This window comes from Phoenix dactylifera, chromosome 4 (genome assembly GCF_051530095.1).
Source record: "Phoenix dactylifera cultivar Ajwa chromosome 4, Ajwa_hap1_PhDact_Kaust_v1.1, whole genome shotgun sequence".
NCBI lineage: Eukaryota > Viridiplantae > Streptophyta > Magnoliopsida > Arecales > Arecaceae > Phoenix > Phoenix dactylifera.
In genome coordinates, this window is record NC_143193.1 from 41,014,806 (window position 1) to 41,035,501 (window position 20,696).

Sequence of the window (20,696 nt, forward strand, 5' to 3'; positions counted from 1 at the left end):
TTTTGGACCCAGACCCAACTCGGTTGAAAATCGAATCGGGTCGGATCCATGCCTATAAATTTTGATCCGACGGATCATTCGGATCGAATCAGATCCATATATAACCCAAATCCGGCCCAAAAAGTAAGCTCAAATGATGCTGTCACTCTCTAACTTCCGAGGCCCAAATGATGCTGTTCTAAAATGGGTCGGGTCCGGTCCGAGCCAAGGTCGAGATTGGGTGGATCCGACCTGATCCGAAAAATAGAACGGGGCCAATTTTAGAATCCAACCCGGTCCCACGTATCCTAAAATTCGGGTCGGATCGGATCTTAAGCGGGTCGGATCGGATCAGATCACGAGTCAACTCGACCCATTTGCAGCTCAACATGCAACCTATCTAACTTATTTTAATCTATTATAGATCGAGCTAGATTATTTATCTAATAAATAGTCATAAAAATCTATAATATAAACAGTAATGCTTAACGTATCTAATATACTTTAATCTAAATTATCTGTCCAATAAAATAAATAATTTAAATTTAAATTGATAAATTTTTGCTCTATCATGTATTCGATCCCATGCCTATTTTGTTAATACGATCAGATCGCCACCTCTACGTAAAGACCTATAACATACATTATTGGTTAAAGATCCAATGCATATCTTTTTGGTACGATCGGATTGCCACTTTTGCATAAAGACCTACAACATACATTATTGGTTAAAGAAGGAAAAAAAGATGAGGATGGTTCCTCTCACCCTTTTTTTTTTTTTTGTGCATCCCTCGCTATCATACACGCAAGCAGTCTCACCACCTAATCAAATTGAAAATCTGAGCAATAAAAAATATTGTACGTAAGGAGAGCCATGTTGACATTACTTCAATTTTTTATCTGTGAAGTGGGGTGCGTCCCCCGCGTTAAGGGTCAGAGTGCCCATGTGACCCCTTGATTAATTTTTTTAGGGGACAATTCTTCGAGTATTTTATGCCAACCTAATGCACCAATTGTGTACCACGGGATCATCAGTATACAAATATTGTATGTTTTCTTGGACTGAGTGCTGGAGAGTACGATCTTATGCCTGTTTCTTCCTTAATTCATCCTCTATGAGCCCATCTAACTTGGTGGCCCGCAGCCGAAAGACTTCGCTCACCACACGCTCCGCCCCACTAGATTGATAAATAGAAAGAAAGTAGTAGTGGAAAGTAATCTGGCTAGATTCTGGGCTGGATAGATTTGGAGTTTAACTTTTTTGTGAATTTTTTTCTCTGGTTTTGAAAGGAGAAGGGAAGGAAAGAATCAAAAAGTTTTTTTTTCCATGGTCTGAGAGAGAGAGAGGAGATATTAATATCATGGCATAGGGGTGGGGGAGTCATTTCTTGAGCAACTGCATCCCAAGCTGAGCTCCTCCATCAAGAGAGAAGGGGAAGTCAAGCCTTTGGAAATTTGCCCTCTTCACACAGCCCATGTCTATGCTGTCTTGTTCATACTAGGAAAAGGCAAAGGGGGAAAGAAGTTGCACTTGGCCTTGTCATAGGTTTGGGGAACATGAAGGTAGAGGAGGGGGATCTTTATTCTTGAGATAAAATTATAGGATGCATCTGATTTCTTGAGAGATGGGCTCTGGGAAAGTAGCCATCAGAGATGCAGAGCGTGTCTTTGGCTTCTGCATTGCCTTTCCTGGAAAACCAGAATTGGAAGCAAGTGTAAGCAGGAGAAGAGAATAAGCCTCTCCTACTTATCTTCTGTTTTGTATGTTTTCTACTTGTCCATGCCCTTGTGCTGGTGTTTCTATTGCTGGAAAGATAGATAGATTGATTGATAAATAGATAGATGTTAGATCCTCTTCATTGCTGTAGAGATGGAGTCTGGAAATGGGTTCTTGTCCGTCGACGAGCACCGCATGGATGCCAAGTGGCTCATCAATCCCAAGCAGCTCTTCGTTGGCCCCCGGATCGGGGAGGGCGCTCATGCGAAGGTCTACGAGGGAAAGTAGGTGTCTTTCCTTGCATCAATCTCGGTTTTGCAATCCATGGCATAATTCAGTTGGTTAATTCTGTTTGCTGTGTCTTTTGGCATTGGGATTTTGGTTGCATGTTGAGTAGGTATAGGAATCAGAATGTTGCTGTCAAGATTGTGAATAGAGGTCATACTCCTGAGGAGGCGGCGAAGAGAGAGGCAAGGTTTATGAGGGAGGTGACCATGCTCTCTCGGGTCCAACACAAGAACCTTGTCAAGGTGATATTTCTATTTAATTGCATAAATTGGTTATTTTTTATTGCACTTCATATCCTGTCGTGTGCAGTTCATTGGGGCATGTAAGGAGCCTGTGATGGTGGTGGTCACTGAGCTTCTGCTGGGGGGGTCGCTGCGCAAATACATGCTGAACTTGAGGCCGCGGAGCTTAGAGCCTCGTGCTGCGGTGGGGTTTGCGCTGGACATAGCTCGGGCTATGGAATGCTTGCATTCACATGGGATCATTCATCGTGATCTGAAGCCTGGTAATATATTCTTTATGGCTGAACTTAAGCTATGGTGATCTATGCTCAGCATTGGAAGCGATCGGCTTTTTCAATGTGATACTAGATATTGCATTTCTTGTTGAAGTGTTAGGCCTTATATGTGTTCAGCTCTTATAAATCACATTCCCTTTTCAAATTTTTTATTTCGTTTGGAGTCTTATGCATATATGTAATGTGAAAGATGAGTAAGATTGTACTTACACTGCAGGTTCGACCTCTAAAGTTGGTTGATGCTTTGCTAGAGACTAATCCCCTTGAGCTTGTTAGTCTATCAAGTCCTCAAACATTTGCCTGACATTTTCCTGGATGCTAAACATGCACATCTAGTGGAATTTGGGTTGTGTGTCATCATGAACATTTGACTTGTCGATGATAAAATATGAAATTGGGTGTGATCCTTACCTTGAAAGAATTTGGCGACAACTGTTGATTCTGAGATTTTAAGGTCATAAGCTTCAAAATGCAACTTAATTGTAACAAAGAGATTACAGAATTCTTTTACATATGGGGCCAATGATTATGGCGTGTCTATAAAGGGTATTCGCTTGTCTTGCCTACAAGCCCTTTTGACCTGGCAAGTCATGTAAGTTCTTGATGGAATATTAATCAACATCCATCTTGTAACTTACTCAATAGATTACCTAAATTAGCAACCTTTGGGAGTCCAAAACTTGTATGACCTGATCACAATCAAACTCCTATAATACAATTATTTGTTTCCTGTAAATGTGGACCTGTTTTGTAATTACTGAGATGCAATTATGGAGATAATATGGGAACTTCCAGCGAGAGCCTAAGCTAGATTACAATTAATATTCCATCAAGCATTGACAAAACTTGTCAAATTTAATGCTATAATAACCCTCTGGGTTCTATAAAGACTTCAATCATTTCTGTGTAAACATTCATTGCAAAACACATAATCAACTGCATTGAAATGACATGTTTAAGGAATGGGTTATTATGGGATTAGATTTTATTGATAAATCAAGTCATCTTTTATTTTGCAAAATCTATTGAGAAGTAGTCATAGAAACACACACAAATGATCATGTTAGCAACAATTATCACCAGATTTTCCCTCTTTAAAGTAAATAGGAATCAAAGTTTCAAGTATCGGCATATGTTTGCCGGCTCATACCATGCTGGGGCAGAATTGGTATGGAAGATGGAGTTGCCAGCATTATTTACTGCTAACTGGTTATCACAGAAATGTATAATGGATCCTTATAATAATAGAAGTATTAATTTTGTTGGGTTACACTTCACTCTTGATAATTCATATAGCGTGTAGGTCACTTGCTGCTTCAGCTAGTATTCTTTGATGCAGCCATACCGCCATGAAATTTGGATGGTCAAGAGGACTTGTATAGCTAATGAAAACTATATAAAAAAACTAATTTTACTATTGAGTGGAAAGCACTAACACACATAAGATGTGATCTTGGGGCAAGGTGTCAAAACTCTGCCAAGCCTCATCCCCGTTGTGAAAATCCTAAATCCACAAACTTGCAATTCATATTAGATGAAGTAACCTGCCTTTTTATTTTCCTGGCGGCTGGGGGGACTGGAAGAAGATAAAGGAGATGAAGGTGGTGGGGGTTTAAACCAATATTATATGTAGGCTACTATTGAGAGGAAGGCTAGTTTTGTCATCTTATCAACTGCTATCTACAATGGTTTTGTCATCTGTATTTTGTTAAAGTTACCATGCTGCTGCTTGTGCAAATTAGATCCCCTCAAGTAGATCAAAAATCTCTTGAGAGAGCTGCATCTTTCTGCTAAACAAATTTACATAGTTCGAGGGGGCTTCCCAATTTCCTGTCTGCTTCTTCCACCGAAAAAAAAACTCCACTGATTACTCATCTGCCCCTCGGGATGTCTGTGCAAAACAACTTCCACCCTCTTCCCCTCACTGTCTCTTTCTCCATCTGCTTGTCTAATCAACAAATAACTTCACCACTTATTATTATCTAACCCATCCCACCTTGTTCGCATAAGATGTGTATTGCACGAGCTTGGATTAAATGGGCTGCCTAGGTTCCTGTTGGGGCAATTGGGCTACATATTAGAATATCCTAGGCCTTAAGCTGTGTAGAGGAACGCTTGCCTCAATTTAATGGCTGTGTTTTAGAACACTGGTTTTAAAAAGAGTTTTAGCTGACTGTAATTAATTTCTTTCTTGTCAATGCCCCCATAATTCATCTTACTATTTTGTCATAATCATTTTTTCTTATGTGATGTAGGATCCTTCCAATTAAGTGTTTGAACAAACATGGGTACATAGATAACCATTTTACCTGCACAATGTGCCTTTACCCATAGCTCCTTTTAAATATTTGAAAATCTTGGTCTCAACATCCATGTCTTGCTCTAGGAATTTGCACATACTAATGGAACATTAATTGCAAGTGAGGTAGACCACCATCACTAGTCTATGATAGTGGCCAACATGTCCTAATAATTAGCCTTGATGAGTTATAAGTTTTGAATTTTTATCTACAAGAGCAAATTGGCTTGCACTTGTAGCAATCTTATCTATAATAAGAGACAAATTTTTAAAATGCAGTCTGTGCAGCCTATGGGTCTGGCTGCATATGGGCTAAAAGGTGGTCCATATTGCACTGTGTGGCTGCAAGTGCTGCCTGCTTAATACTCTGCAGATGCATATGCATCCAGTGCATATGCATCCCACTAAGAAGTGACATGCAGCCCACTCTTATGTAGGTGGTGCAGGCTGAACCCACCCTAAGCCCAAGCGAGGGTCAATTGGGCCCAAATACGAACTAATAACGAATAACAAACTGTTAGAACAGAATCGTCGGTGAACAGGTCAGTATCAAAAGGACCAGAGCTTCCAGAAGATTGGTTTGGAGGCTGAGTCTGATACAAAGTCCAAGTCAACTGATCGGGCAAGTCATGGTCGGATCCTAGGAATGGGAACTTTCTATCACCAAAGAACTAGCAACTTAGTCCGACACGAGCTTGGAGACCCAGGGAACTGACAATAGACCTATTCACTGTCAGTTCCATCTGATGGCAACATCATTGACAGCGCCAGGCAACTTATGGCTGATAGGTCATTGTCAATACTGCTTTCTTCCACGAGGCTGAAAGTGGCAAATTTACTTACTTCGTATCTCTTTGTACCGTTAGTGCCAGCCAGTCAAGAGCTGGTTATATTAAAAATATAAAGCTCATCTCATGAGCATATATCAAGGTAAGAAAACATAGACATGAATGATACTTCTTTATTCATGAATCAGCTCAAAAAAATATTGAGGTAATATAATGGCATATGGGACAAGGGGAAATGGAGATATGGTCATTTCTACAAACAAAAACAGAATGTTATAAGATGGGGTAGCAAGGGAGCGTGCCAACTAGTGCAGCTGTTAAAGTCTTTAAAGGTTGGTAACAAGGACCTTGGTTTGAGTCCCACGATTGCCAAGATTTTGGCCGGGATTTCTCCCATCCTAGTTTTCGAAAAATGAAGAAAAGAGGGTAGCAATGCACATAAAGTAGGTCTAAGAGGGATATAACGGTAGATTACTTGTCAAACTCAACTTCTTTCAGAAATAATCATCACATGGGCTGATTTCCCATTCTGAAGATTTCACCTTTTTATCACTTGTAGTTGAATGTGTAAAAAAGTTTTATTACACTTCTCTTAAAGTAATTAGAGATAATCTTTAAGAAATTACCATGATGTCGATTGATATAGATTACTCCTCTTTTGTATGTATTACTTCTAGCACACTGGAAAACTACAAAATGTTTATTTCTGCATTGTTTCGGAAGAAATACTTGGCAGAATGTTTAAGATGGTCCAGTCACGAGCAACAAATGCAAGAGGATGGGAGTGCCCACAAGAAGGGTAGTTTGTGGGTCAGTACGTGTGGAAGATGACTGGGGGAACTTAAAATCACCTTGATAGTATCGAGGGTATAAGATTGAAGATAACTAAACTAGAACTTTCGAAACATGTGGGTTGGCTCTAAAAAGAAAGGAAAAAATCATATCATGAAGTTGATGGAAAGTACATAGGTTAGGTTTTGCTTTTATAGATTATTATGATATAATGACTTTAGTCCTTCATATTAGGAAAGTCATACAGAACACAACTTTATAGCAGAATTGTCAAGAAATGATTATGAAACCCTTTATCCACTGCGTGGTTCGCCGTATCGGCCCAAACTGGGCGGTACGAGGTGTACCGTACTGATTCGGTACCGGTTTCCGATATGGATGGTGTACTGACAATCAGTACGCCAAAAAGATCTCATACCTTCCCGTATCGACCCAGGACTAGTGTGGCATCGGTACGGAGTCCTATATCGAGACGACGAATCTTGATCCACTGCATAATCAATTATATTTGGTCTATGGTATGGCATACAGAATCAAATCAGATGGTGTAAGGCATATTGTACCATATTGATTTGGTACTGTACATGGTATGGAGGGCATACCAACACTCATACGCTAAACTAGCGCCTGTACTAGGCGTACCGACACAGTGATAGGGTGGCACCAGTACGAAACTCGGTATTGAGATGGTGTACCTTGGTTTGGCCGCAGAAAACTTTTATCAATGATTCTATGGTTATTCTTAAAATATCAATAATTAAATGTTTACATGGAATTAAATCTGTTGGTCATTAGACTTTTTTCCCCCTAATTCTCTTTATATGTGTCATCTGAATTTGTTCCACTTCATAATCAACTCATGTTTGGTCCGCAGAAAAAAATTCAAAAGAATTTTGTCAATGCACCTGTGATTATACTTAAAATATCAATAATTAAATGTTTAAATGGAGATATATTTGTTTGTCATCGGACTTGTTTTTCCCCCTAATGATCTAAATACTTATCATCTTAATTGCTTTTTCTGAGCATTTTATCTTCTTATAATAGTTTATGAAGTTTGCATTGAAGAGACTCATGATGTTAACATGCTGATGGAGATTTAATTTTTAAAATGTCTAAAACATGTGACGGAATAAATTTATCACCTGGATTTTTAGATGGAATCAGAAATATATGTCATGTACATGTCAACTGAATATCAGTTGCAATTAAATTGAAACTTCTAAGGATCTTAGACACTCAGACAGTGAAAGAATCATAGTATTCGATCTTCGTGACAAATGACCACCACTGCTATTCACTTTTCTAGAAAAAAAAAGTTAATGTTGCTCGAGATCCTTCTCCATTTAAGTCAGTATCGATTACTCTGTTCACCTGTTTGTTTTTTTAGTGGAAGAGGCATGTAGGTAAAGAGTTACACGAGGTAGCCCTCAAATACTACTAACCTATCACTAGGATTCGAACCCAGGTCTTTGGTGTAGTGCTGTATTAAGCATTTTATTACCCTTTGCCCCCTAGTAGAAATTGCCATTTTTCTTCTGGCCTTTTGACATTATTTTAGGGGAATGTTATGCCTATGTTGTCAATGTATAGATCTAGGCAGCTTGGTTGAGCCATATGACTTCTAGGTACCAAACAGCTACTACATGAAAATTCTTAGTTGATATAAAAATTCGAAATAATGTGCACCAATGTTTTTATAGTCTCAAGCTTGGCTCTAACCATGCATACTATCTCATGGCCTTTGGTGGTGCCCGGTAGCCCAGTTCTATGTCCTAGTAATGTTCAATCTATTTGCTTAGGTTCTCATCTCAAAATGCAGTTTCTTTCAAACTCTGGTAGTAATGTTCAATCTCATTGCCTTTGGTGGTGCCCTGTAGCCCGGTTCTATGTCCTAGCAATGTTCAATCTATTTGCTTAAGTTCTCGTCTCCAATTGCAGTTTCTTTCAAACTCTGGTAGTTCAATAAAACTTCTTGTGCAATAGAAATGTCATTTGATGCAAGCAGGAGTCACTAAGCAGTCCCATATTTGATCTTCTAGTTTCAATATATGACAAATACTCTTTTTCCTGAAAAAAGGATGATGATAAATACTTTATCAGATAGGTTTACCAGTTGTATATTGACACATCCTTGCAGTGATTTTCAGAGTTTATTATTGTCTTCACAATAAATCCAGATGCTTTATTTTTTTTTTTCTTTGAATTTGCTTTGAAACCTAGTTCTGTGATTCTTGTTACATCCCCAGAGAACCTGCTGTTGACGGCAGACCAAAGAACAGTGAAGCTTGTTGACCTTGGTTTGGCAAGGCAGGAGACGTTAACTGAGATGATGACCGCTGAAACAGGGACATACCGTTGGATGGCTCCAGAGGTGCTTTTTAATGCACTGCATGCTACATTAAATTACTGCTCAACATTCTCGATGATTATTGTTCTGATTGTCTAACTTTAAATAAATTTATATAGTTATACAGCACTGTTACGTTAAGGCATGGAGAAAAGAAGCATTACAATCACAAGGTGGATGTTTACAGCTTTGCAATAGTGTTATGGGAGCTGCTCCATAATCGACTTCCATTTGAAGGCATGTCTAACCTGCAAGCAGCTTATGCAGCTGCTTTCAAAGTAAGAAACTATTTGCTCTTGACATTGAAAATTCTACAGCTTATGCACTTTCTTAATCTGACTGAAGCTGGACATTTTCTTCTATTTTTTTCTTCAGAACATGAGGCCTAGTGCAGAAAACCTTCCTGAGGAACTGGCTTTGATCTTGACTTCCTGTTGGAAAGAAGATCCAAATTCCCGACCAAACTTTAGCCAAATAGTGCATATGCTTCTACATTATCTTTCTACTCTTTCACCACCTGAACCTGTGGTCCCTTCTCGTGTATTTAGTTCAGAGAATGTGATTTTGCCACCGGAATCTCCTGGGACAAGTTCATTGATGGCCGTTCGAGATGACATGGGTGATACCCCGGAGGCCGAGACTGAAAACAAATCAAGGGGATTCTTTTTCTGCTTCAACCGGTGCTACTGATTGCCAACTTGGTAGATCTTTGAAGGGTAAGTTTTGCATCCTGCTGTAGGCAATTCCTACATGCTATAATGGATGAATGAGAAAAATCTTTTGCTTCGATCACGTAAATTGTAACTTTAATATTTGAAGGCCAATAGCATTACATTTGACACCTAATCTGATAGCTGATGTAGGAAGCTTGCTAACAACTAGGGAAAGGCTGTAAGAAGCCTTGTGTCTGAGGTTACTGAGTGGATATGATCTGGGTAAGCCCGACAATCTTCAGTCAGCTTCTCTACATTTAATGGGTTCTCTTCAGCGGCCAGTCGTTGGTTCAATGGTTTCATGTGATGGCATGTGAACAAAGCGAAGGATTCAGTATATAAAGAGTCGTAAGAGACAAGTCACCCAATTGTTATTACATGAGAGTTCAAACAAAAGAAACAGTCTAAATTTATTAGAGTTCCAATCCATTCATATATGACGGCTGATGAAGCTCTCCAAAGCTGTGAAAAATGGTAGCCTTGGAGTATGCGGCCTTTGAAGTTGAAAGATTAACAAGAAGCTCAAGAAAGGTGATGCAGATAGGATGGGAAGGGTGCTGAAACTTGGGGTTGATGGCGGTAGCTTCCTCTTTTTTTTTTCTTTTTTCTTTTTTCTATGGCGGCTATGCTATGATAGGGTTTCTCCTTGGGGATGGGAGGAAGGAGATGATGGGATGATGGCTAATTGAGGTTCAATTGGATTCAAGTAGGGTGTGGGATGGCTTGAAGGAATTGAGAATGAGATGGGCTTGGGTTAGACCCAATTTAGGATTGGGTTTGGTCATGATGACTTGAGTGAAATTGGATAGGTTGAATGAGGTTCAATTGGGCTTGATGTGGTGTGATTAATTGAGGGTGGCATGGCTAGTAGGGAAGAGTCATAAAGAGAATCAACCTCTTTAATTTGGGATGTGAGATGTGGAATATGGCATAAGGAATGGAAGAGTCCTTCTTTCACTGAGACTCTTAAATAAGAAAAGGCGTGAGAATGAACGGTTAGTGTCAGATTGAGAAGGGATATTGGCGTGAGGATGAGAAGGAATTTGCTAAGATGGCATGAGAAGGGTTGTGGCGTGATAAGGAAAGGATAACTAAGAGATTATATGAAAGAATCTTACGTAACTAAGAGATTATATGAAAGAGTCTTACATACAAAATGCAAGGGTTGGCGAGGAGAAGAAGTCTCATCTTCACCCACTTTTACCAATGCTTGGCGTCGCACCAAGGAGAGAAGCATCTCACCTCCGACTAGAAAAACGCTTAAGGGTTTTCAAATCTCAAATCAATTCTATTCTCTAAATTTTATTTTTCAACCTCTTTTTTATGTAGAGTAAGGTTGAAAAAATAAGGACTCTTACAACCAGAATTTTGAGGACATCTTTAACTAGGAATTTTACTTAATATGGACTCGTTTAAATCAAATTAATCATTTGACTCAATCAACTAACAAATTATCTAAGACTCCCAAACGACTTAGAGTCTTTAATGACACATGGATTAAATAAACATGACTCCAAAGAAATTAAGACTCCTTAGCTTACGCATGCCCCATGAAGTAGTTCATGCAGACCTTGATTGAGTATTCATGCTCGTCGTTATTTCCACTCCTAAATTCAGACTTTTGACTGAGTCAATCAAGCAAACAACTAATCAAAACATCCAAGAACTCTTTTTAACTTTAGATTAAAAATTCTGAACTCAATGTAACATTGGACACGCCCAATGTTAAACCCAAACTCCTTAACTCAAGACTCCTAATCAGCTAGGACTTCTTCAATGTTAGATGGACTCAATCTAATTGACGTTGGAATTTCTTAGATCCAATATATTTTGGTGCTGGAATTCTTGGACCCAATATGTTTTGGTGCTAGAACTCTTGGACCCAATGTGTTTTGACGTTGGAACCTTTGGACTCAATGTAATTCGGTGCACACCCAAGGAAAGGACTCAATCTCTACACACGCTCCATGCTTGGACTCATGCTCCTGCATCAAAAAGGCCCCCCAAACCCTAGAGCCGATGTATTATCATTGTCCCTTTAGATTTAATTAGTGATGCCTGCTAACATGGAGGAATGGCACAAGAAGGTGTATCCTAAATTACTGCAACAACTTTCTATTCCAGCATATGAAGAGCACGACAAAAAGCAATTGTTGCAGAGAATAGTTGGATTGAGAGTGCTTCTCTATTTCTACTACTGAGCGGGTTATTTTAGGACAATCGTAGGAGAAATTGGAGATTTTTTTTATATTCCTTTAGCTCTATGAACCATAAACAATGTGTACCAGATTCTGAAGTGGAGGTAAATATAATAATGAATAGAAGGGAAGAAGGCTTTTTAGTGAAGATAAATTTTCAAATATTATATGGCCATCTAACGATTTAGGAAACGAAATCTTAAGAGGACTCATTTGGTTCGTGGAAAAAAAAATTTCTCAGAAATGTTTTTCTAAAAAAATGATTTCCAGAAATATAATACTTGAAAAAATAGTTTTAGTATGTTTGTTTGATCATGGATAAGTAGCACATCCCAAAATAGCTTATATTTTGTTAAACATTTACTTTCCTAGGAAAGTTGTATGAAATACCTCTTATACCCTTAATCAATGAAAAAATCTTACCTATAATTTTTGATGGCTTAAGTACTTTTGACAAAAAAAAAAAGACTTCAATTTCTAACCAATGGGAAAGTACCTTTCCGATATCTCCTATATGTTTTTTTTTTAATGAGACATGGAATTTTATTCATATTCTCTTTTCTGAAAACTCTAACCAAACAAGAGTTATTTCTTTATTTTTTTTGTTGACCACACTTTTTCTTCTTTTTCCCGTGAGTATAAAAAGGATGATCTGGCACCTTTTTGGTTTGAGAGAGACAAAATAGAAGAGAAAACAAGCATAGAAACTATAATTGTCATGTTTGGTTTGGAGAGAAGAACCTGGATGCCCCATGCATTTTTCTCTTCCTCTTTTCTCTTTCTTATACTTAGAGAAAGTAGAAATAAAGATCCATTTTTACATAGAAAAGCTTGGAATTGAAGCAGTGTTCTTTAGAGAGATGAGCAGACAAAATTGAAGACGATTAGAGTATAATTTGAGTCACGCTCATATTTTTGTTAAGACTGATGAAAAACCTACTGAAAGAATCGAGATAGTGATACACCTTTTAACTCCTCAAAAGTCGTAACAAACCATGATAGGGCTCTCAATTATGGCTAAAGGAGGAACTACTAGACCAGCAAAATATGGATAAGGTTCTTACGAAACCCTTAACCATATCCAGGAAGGAAAATCAAGTTTGGATCCTTTACAACTCATGATTGTCCGGTTCATCATAGGCCGTCCATATATCGTGCTACACCTCAATAGAGCAAGACCAAAAATGTATATGTCCTGCCCTACTGCGGCCACTCTTCACCATTGGCCATCATAGGACGCACAAAGAGCTTGTGATGAAGAATGAAAAGGATCTCAACTTGGGGAAAGCACCTATATCTACCTCAATACAACAGAATTTAAACTAAAACAAAATAATCATAATAGAAATTTATTATTTAGGGATACAAGAGAGGGCATCTACACTAGGATGTGATGCTTGTATATTGAAAATTAATCTGTTTCTTTCTTCGCTTTGTATATGCTAAAAAGCATATTAGATAAAAATATAAATGCTACTAAATCAAATAGTTTGATGAATGGTGGGGATTTTATCTCTGTCTATATATTTTATATGCATGCTCTTTTGTTTATGACATGCAGTTTGCTGTTATCTTATCATTCACTTCAATGATTTCATAAGTAAAAGAAAATTAATCTAGATGAAGAAAAGTTTTTTTTGATGAAAAGGGTGGCAAGGACACCTGGTTTTTATTGAAGTAAGAAAGTTTATAGAGTTAATATACAAATAAATTGGATTACAAGAGGGGAACAGAATATAGGCAGTTGTATGTGAAATAAACAGGCAAACATGATATTCCACCAAGAATCCAGCAGAACAAGTTTAAATCACCCTTCAATTATTAGCATCAAGATGTAACAGTAGAGTTTTTCAGCATCGAGAGAATCAGCAATCTATCGAAGTATGGAAATAGATAATCCTTTATTATCACACAATGCTTGTATCAGCTTGTACTTCTGCAAAACGAGATCTAGCCACAGAGTGCGGTACTAAGGATGCAAGATTGCTGCTTCATTTGAGGTGTGATTCTAACATTTTTTCAAAATATAAATGTTTCCAATTGAAGAAAGTTAACAAAAGTTTTTGCAGAACACAATAAATTGAGCTTGATTTCTTTAAGAAAATTTGAGTGTTACGCTCCTTCCAAATTTTCCAACAGGTAGCAACAATCAACTGATCAGCCGCTCTTCTAAAAGATTGCTGAAATTTCTTGTTTCTCCAAGTGATCCAAAGATCAGCAATGCTGTTTGTCCATCCTCTAAGCTTAAGTTGCATCTTTATGGCAGTCTATTAACTACGAGCGAATGGGCATCTGATCAGCAAATTTGATATTGTTTCAGATCTTTCTTTGCAGAGAACACAACCATCACTAATCTGCCAATCATTCTTAGTACAAATTTTGCCCATGTTCGATCGATTTCAAAGTGCCATCCAAAAAAAATATATATTGAAAATATCCTTATAAGATATATAGGCTAATGTCTTTCTTCTGTTCCTTTAAGGTTGAGGAAATCTAGCACCTTTTAATTGTTCTACCAGTATCGATTGCATGGTCACCTAAGTAGTCCTTTCTTCAATCAGCAATTGCTGCTGGAAATATGGTGGATGGGATGGGAAAGAAAAAATGAATGATATCTTGTAGGCATCAAGGTGTCTAGTTGGCATTGAGATACTTTATAATGCTGTTACCTGTACTTACCTCTTGCATTTGATGATTTGACAATCCAGCTTTAGGTTGTATCAGTCTTTTAAAATTTTCATGTAGCAATCTCGAAATATCTTATAACTTTCTTGTTGAAACCTACAACTTAATATAAGAATAAGAGATTGATGTTGATTTTATGTATTTAAAATTTGGAGAAAATATAATTTTGTACATAACAACTCATGGGGTTAACTCTTAAAAGGAACCCAAAGGATTCTGAAGAAATAGATGAAGCGTTCAGAAGGCATGATACTATGATGAAGAACGGCAATAGAATTAAGATTGAGACAAAAAGCATAGGGAAGCTCCAGCCAGACAAGAGTCTTAATGACAAGAAATCCCTGGCTATGTTCAATCATTTACAATTGAAATAAGCCGTGAAGGTGTCTTTTACCCAATACATATTTTAAATACCAACAACACTATGGTTATTGTCTCGATCAAGATGTCCAACCATCTCTCTTGTAGGTAATTCTTGGACCATAAATTCTTTGACTAATAAATTTGGGATATCCAGTTTATTGTCATGGAAGAGGTAGCTATCTAATATCAAATATGTTGGCTCATATATATTTTATTTCCTCGTCTCTAAGAGGCTTGCGGATATTTCCAAAGACTATTTTTCTCATATTATTTTTATTTTCAATCAGTGACTTTAGCTTCAAATGAAAGGGTAGTAATTGTAAATACAACTATCCCACTTAGCATTCTTAGGATCCAGCTTTTTTGGCACTTGAGGGTCTCATGTTCGGAATGAAGATCAATTAATTCTCAATATATAAGGTAATATTTCTTGAGAATCCGAATCTCCCCGTTTATCCTGTTCACCGCATCACGCCTGCAGTGTCACTTGCCCATGCCCTTTTCTCCTCTTTCCAGCATCTCCGAGTCTTTGCCGTTCTCTCCCCTTTGGGAAATTATATCATAAACATCACATTAACAAAGACTAGCATGCATTTATAAGTCAACCCATAAATCTGTTGAGTCAACCCCAAAACAATCTCAATGAAAGATAAAGAGATATGAAAACCTGCACTTTCATGAGTCGACCCTTAAAAATCACGAACCAATTTTTATTGAATAAGAGTCTACCCTAGAACTTGACGAGTCGATCTCAAAATAGCTACAAACAGAAGACAGAAAGCAGCCAAAATCAGCATTTTAGCAAGTTGACCTTGGAGATCAACAAGTCGACCCTAAAGAATAGAAGAGTCAACCCTGTAATGACCACAAGCGAAAGACAGAGCGCAGCAAAAAATCAGAGTGATCTTGAGTTATATGATTTTTTGAGTTATTAGATCCTAAACACTCCATGTAAAGTCAATAATTCACTTAGTTGTTGGTGTCTACAAGGTATGTTACATTCAAACACCTTTTAGTATTTTATTAAAACTATTTTTAAAAAATTATCAAATATTATATAAATTATTATGATGATTCCAAATTTAATTGCAAAATCTCATTCATGATTGTACCGCTGTTAATTAGTTGCATGATTTTCGTCCATTGTGCACAAATTTTGCTGTATATATATAACTGGATCAAGCAGGTAAAAATTATATATATTGAATAGGCTTTGAAAATCAAGCGGTATGTTTCTTAAATATCGAAATTTTTGCAATTAAATTATTTGGAAAATTCGGTACTTTGTGAATACTTGGATTATCATAGAAATTTTAAACATTCAATAAAAATATTTTGAATTATATATATGTATGTATATGTGAATATGTTTTGACTCTCAACTTGACTATGTTATGAACCTCACTAATGAAGATTAAATGTTGGCACTTTGACTATCTTATGACTTGATTATTATAGACCTATGCCATAGGGGTTGAATATAGTCTAATGACCAGGGGTTATATATGACCATAGTGTTTGAATGTAGAGTTAAAGTGGATTTGTAACGTGATGTCCATGATCAAATATTTATATACAAGTACAGTTTTGAATATGAAATTGGATATTATATTTGTCTCTAGTAAAAAAGCATTATTTCATTATATATATATATATATATATATATATATATATATATATATATATATATATATATATTATTGAAAATAAAAATGTATGATCTCTACTCTAGAGAAATGCATTATTTCTTCCATGTCTTTGTTGAGTTAAATTATTTATAATGGCTTGATTCGGTTATATAAATTAGATTGTTATTTACTAAACTGCCAAGCTTATTATTTTCACTTATCTCTTTTCAAATTTAGGGACTAGAGACTAGCCTGGTAATAGATTTTGGGGAGAGGCAAGCTTGTCTACATGTTAAGCTAGACCTAGTTTTGATCAATTTGTATACTAAGGTGTTGTTTGAGGATCGTGTATAAATAAATTAAATATTACAAGTTGTGAGTTGTAAATTTGGTGAAGTACTCAGTTTATAATTACTTGGGGTGATATTTTATTTTGAGAATTTAGTAGTTCTGATAATGACTATCTGTATATGAATTATATTGTTATACTAGATAATGTCAAATTAATGAAGGGATGGAAAGTCTTGCATGCTTATAGGACCAAACCATAGGAGTATGGGTTGTCATGCCCTCAAATTATGATTATGGATCCAGAGTGCGATACCTGGATTATAAAGCTCAACTAAAAACTAGACATGACCCTAGTCTAGCTCGTCCAGCTCAAAAATCTAACCCTACGTGACTCACCCTTAATCCTAACTCTAACTTAACGTACCACCCACCTACCCCAACCCCACTTCCATGCCTCTCAATCTATCTTCTCGTGCCGTCTCCCTCCACCGGGCACCTAACCACTATCAAGCCTCCCTTTTCCTCTTGGACATTCCCCATGCCCTCTCAATTCTCTTGTGCCTATTCCACTCCACATCATCCCCAATCTCTCTCTAACTTTCTCCATTTCACGGCCTCATGGCCAAAATTGGCACCGAAGTGCCTAGGATTCACTTGTTAGGCAAGCGGGTTTGAGCCCAACACTAGATACGTGACTAGGATGCATGGGTCGTGGGACTGTGTAGGGCGCATATGCCCACCACACGACTTGTAGATCCTATGTGCACAAATCTCCACACGAGCTAGTTTCGATATATATCTATTTTTCTCTTTTTAGAAAAATTTAATATTAGTTAATTCTAGAATTTTTGATTTTTATAATTTTTTTCTAATTTTTGTTGTTATTAGAAAAGTTAGTAATTAGAATTATTCGAGTTAGAATAGGATTTGTAATCCTACATTAGAAAGTTGAAAAACAGAATCCTTTGTACTACTTATAAATATGGAAATACCCCTATCAAAGCTTCTCTTGTAATCATACTTGAGATATTTGTGTCACTGATTAGCGGTAACTCTCTTGCGGAAATTATCCGTATCTTCTCTCTATTCGCTTTCTTTTTTTCCTCTTTTGGTGAACTTTTAGGATTTACAAGTGAGCATATGAAAGTTGTAGCCTTCGAGTGGCCAGCCAAGATGGTATTTTCAACCTTGGAAGAGACTAATCTATTCCTGCTCCTCTTTCAACTACCATTCATCTGTTTTAATATCTTGCATTATACATGCCATAGCAAGGATATTACCTCATTACAATTGATTCCATCAGCATATTCTTTCTCCTTCGAGTTTTCAGCCTAAGTCCAACATCTCCCAGCATCAAGAATGGGCTATGCCTTGCACGGTCCATGTTATTGCCGTCATTAGGGAGGCACTGGGGAGAAACAGAAGAAGATCCACAAGAATTAGAAGAGGAGGAACACTGCCCAAACTTTTCACTGCACCGAGCACTGGCTTGGGTCGGATGTACTTATGCTCGTTTCATGTCATAGGCCTGTTTGTACTTCGAGCCAAGTTTGGATTTGCTCAAGTCACAACCTTCAAAAAAAAATTTTGAATTTAAGCCCAGCCTAAACCTGTGTAATTCCAAACCTATTCTTGCGTTTTATCTGTAACGGTTCTTTACAATTAATATGACTATTTGGCTTCTTTAAAGCTACACTAGCGATTATTTGCTTTTTAGGAGCTCAAAAGAACCCCGCCCTTTTGAAATGACTGCAGGGGAAAGAAATAACCGATCATGGTTCACTCCAAACAAGCCATCATGGGCAACCAAGGCCCGTCCCTAAGTGCTAGGACTTCTAGACCTTCACGACGCGAACAAAACTGGGAAATCCCTTTCATAAACAAGTTATATATTTTCTTCTTCAGGCAAATATAAATGCATAATAAAACGAGATATTTATTCTTCTGCTCGTGGGGTACAACAAATGCCTGTAATCCATCAACCTCCTAAAACCCTAGCAGCCCATCCTAGAAAAAGCCCTAGAAGAGACAAGGCCATGTGACGAATCCTTGGTTTCCAAACCCTAACCAGAGGAACCAAAATAAATGCATGCTGATCGCCCTGTGGAAGTCCATCCAGGGAATGACCTCCTTCCACCACATTCCATTCGATGGGGCTTAAAATATGATCATAAAATATGAGAGGGGGAACAACCTCTGATCGCCGTCAGTGTAATCATTCTAAATGATAGACATGCAGAGCCCCCGAAAGCTCCCTCGAGAGCATAAAGCAAACATCTCACTCCTCTAACTCTAAACCCCTATGGTGTAGTAATCACTTTTATTCACTCTCGTTCTTTATGAGAGGGCGAACTCTATTGGGTGTTAGTATATTTTCCACGCCATACACACACACACACATCTGAGCCCATCAATCAAACTCCAACAACCCAGAGAGAGAGAGAGATGGAGAGAGAGAGAGAGGCCACGCATATTTAATCTTGGAGAAGGCCGATGGTTATTTAATACTACGACAACGGGAGGGCTTCGCTGGCATCCATCTACGAATTAATTATATGGTGATAAAAAACATTGAAGCTTACGTTTCATTATGGCCAAATAATCTCTAATATCGAGGACTAATACTCGATGCTTATACAAGTTACTTTTGTTATGATATGAACATATAGCATATCTTATGTATATTAATTTTGGTGATAATAAGGGTCTTTGTAGCCATCATAGTGGCCGTCTCACTATTCAATGCCGAGTTATTAGCATCATAATTAATGTCATTAATATAAAAAAAATGTGCTAATGATTCTTTTGCTGCATTAAAGCTTACTAATTAAATACCATAAGAAATTATATATGGATTAACATATATGGGATGTATAACTTTACATCAGTTGAGAAATTAAACATGGACCGGTAGTCACTGTCCTGAGAATATTGCAGTTATATATCAGATATCAAAATATTTATTATGCTGATCATTGTTTTGCAGGTTAGTTTTAATGCTCACCTACTAAGTAAATATTTTAAGAGATAATAAGACTATGTGGATTAACACCATGCAATGATGAATATGTTTATACTGGCTGAGATAATATGGCCTGACATATTAGTGGAGAGATTGTGGAATATTTGTCAATTTTAGTGATATATCAATGTTACATGAACTGACAACTTGAGATGTATATCAGTTTATACTGAATGAGATAATAAAAGCTGATTAAATCATTGCCCGTGTATAAAGACAGCAAGCCATGTAACTAGGTATATGTATACATGGTTAGCTCCAAAGGTCAAACCTACGGCGTAGAATAGCTCCACAAGCGTGCATGGCTGTGGAAGACGGGGGGTTCCCAAAAGCTCTCCTGTTCCTGTCAGTCTCTGGTAATAAATGGATGCGACGCAGTGGCGTCTTCTCCTTGTTTTTACATGGAATGAGAAGGGACCGGAACCCAACCCCCGCCACCTTCCCGCTATTGGGAACCGCAAAGCGCGACAACAATATCACCCGGCTGTCCCATGCACACACTCACGCCAGAGAGAGTCAAAAAGAATATTATATAAATCTAATAAAATTACAGTAAAAAAAGTGGACTTCCCTCCTCCTCTCCCCTCCTTCCTCCTTCCTCCTTATTTTTGAAAGGAAAAGCATATAGCTGATAAAAACACTCCCTCTGCATAGTTGCACCCCCCTTTTTTTAAGCAAGACATCAGTGAAGTCGCCTTTCCACTAAGGGAGTGTAATTATAGCCCGTCCTCCTACTACTTCTCTGCCTCCACTTGAACGTCAAATATATCCTCTCTCTCTCTCTCTCTCTCTCTGCGTGTGCGCGAGAGAGAGAGAGAGAGAGAGATAGTGAGATAGGGGGCTTTAGCCGTTAGGAATTCTCTTGGCACTTTCCTGGCCAGTTGTAACATTTGCATGAGTGTATCAATCAAAGCACTGGCCACATCCCTATATATACCCCACAAATCTCCACCTTTCTCACGACCTTTTCATTTTCCCCCTGCTCATCGGTTGCTCATCTTCCTGAGATATAAAAGTGAGAGTTACAGAGATAGTGTGTTTTGAGTTGGAAAGTAGTTAGCTAGAG

At 37.7% G+C, this 20,696-nt stretch overlaps 1 protein-coding gene across 2 annotated transcripts; it reads left to right on the forward strand.

Annotated features, from left to right (window-relative positions):
• Positions 1-837: 837 nt before the first annotated feature.
• Positions 838-9,576, forward strand: LOC103695769 (serine/threonine-protein kinase STY13-like). 2 transcript variants are annotated; one of them, XM_088719868.2, is made up of 7 exons: positions 1,370-1,740; positions 1,848-1,980; positions 2,094-2,226; positions 2,294-2,489; positions 8,630-8,754; positions 8,850-9,008; positions 9,106-9,576. In XM_088719868.2, exons 2-7 carry the CDS (start codon positions 1,850-1,852, stop codon positions 9,418-9,420), a joined length of 1,059 nt encoding a protein of 352 aa, XP_088575994.1. In that variant the 5' UTR covers positions 1,370-1,740; positions 1,848-1,849; the 3' UTR covers positions 9,421-9,576. The 2 variants fall into 2 exon arrangements, with proteins under 2 accessions (XP_008775400.1, XP_088575994.1); XM_008777178.6 differs by having other exon boundaries at positions 838-1,980.
• Positions 9,577-20,696: the final 11,120 nt, after the last annotated feature.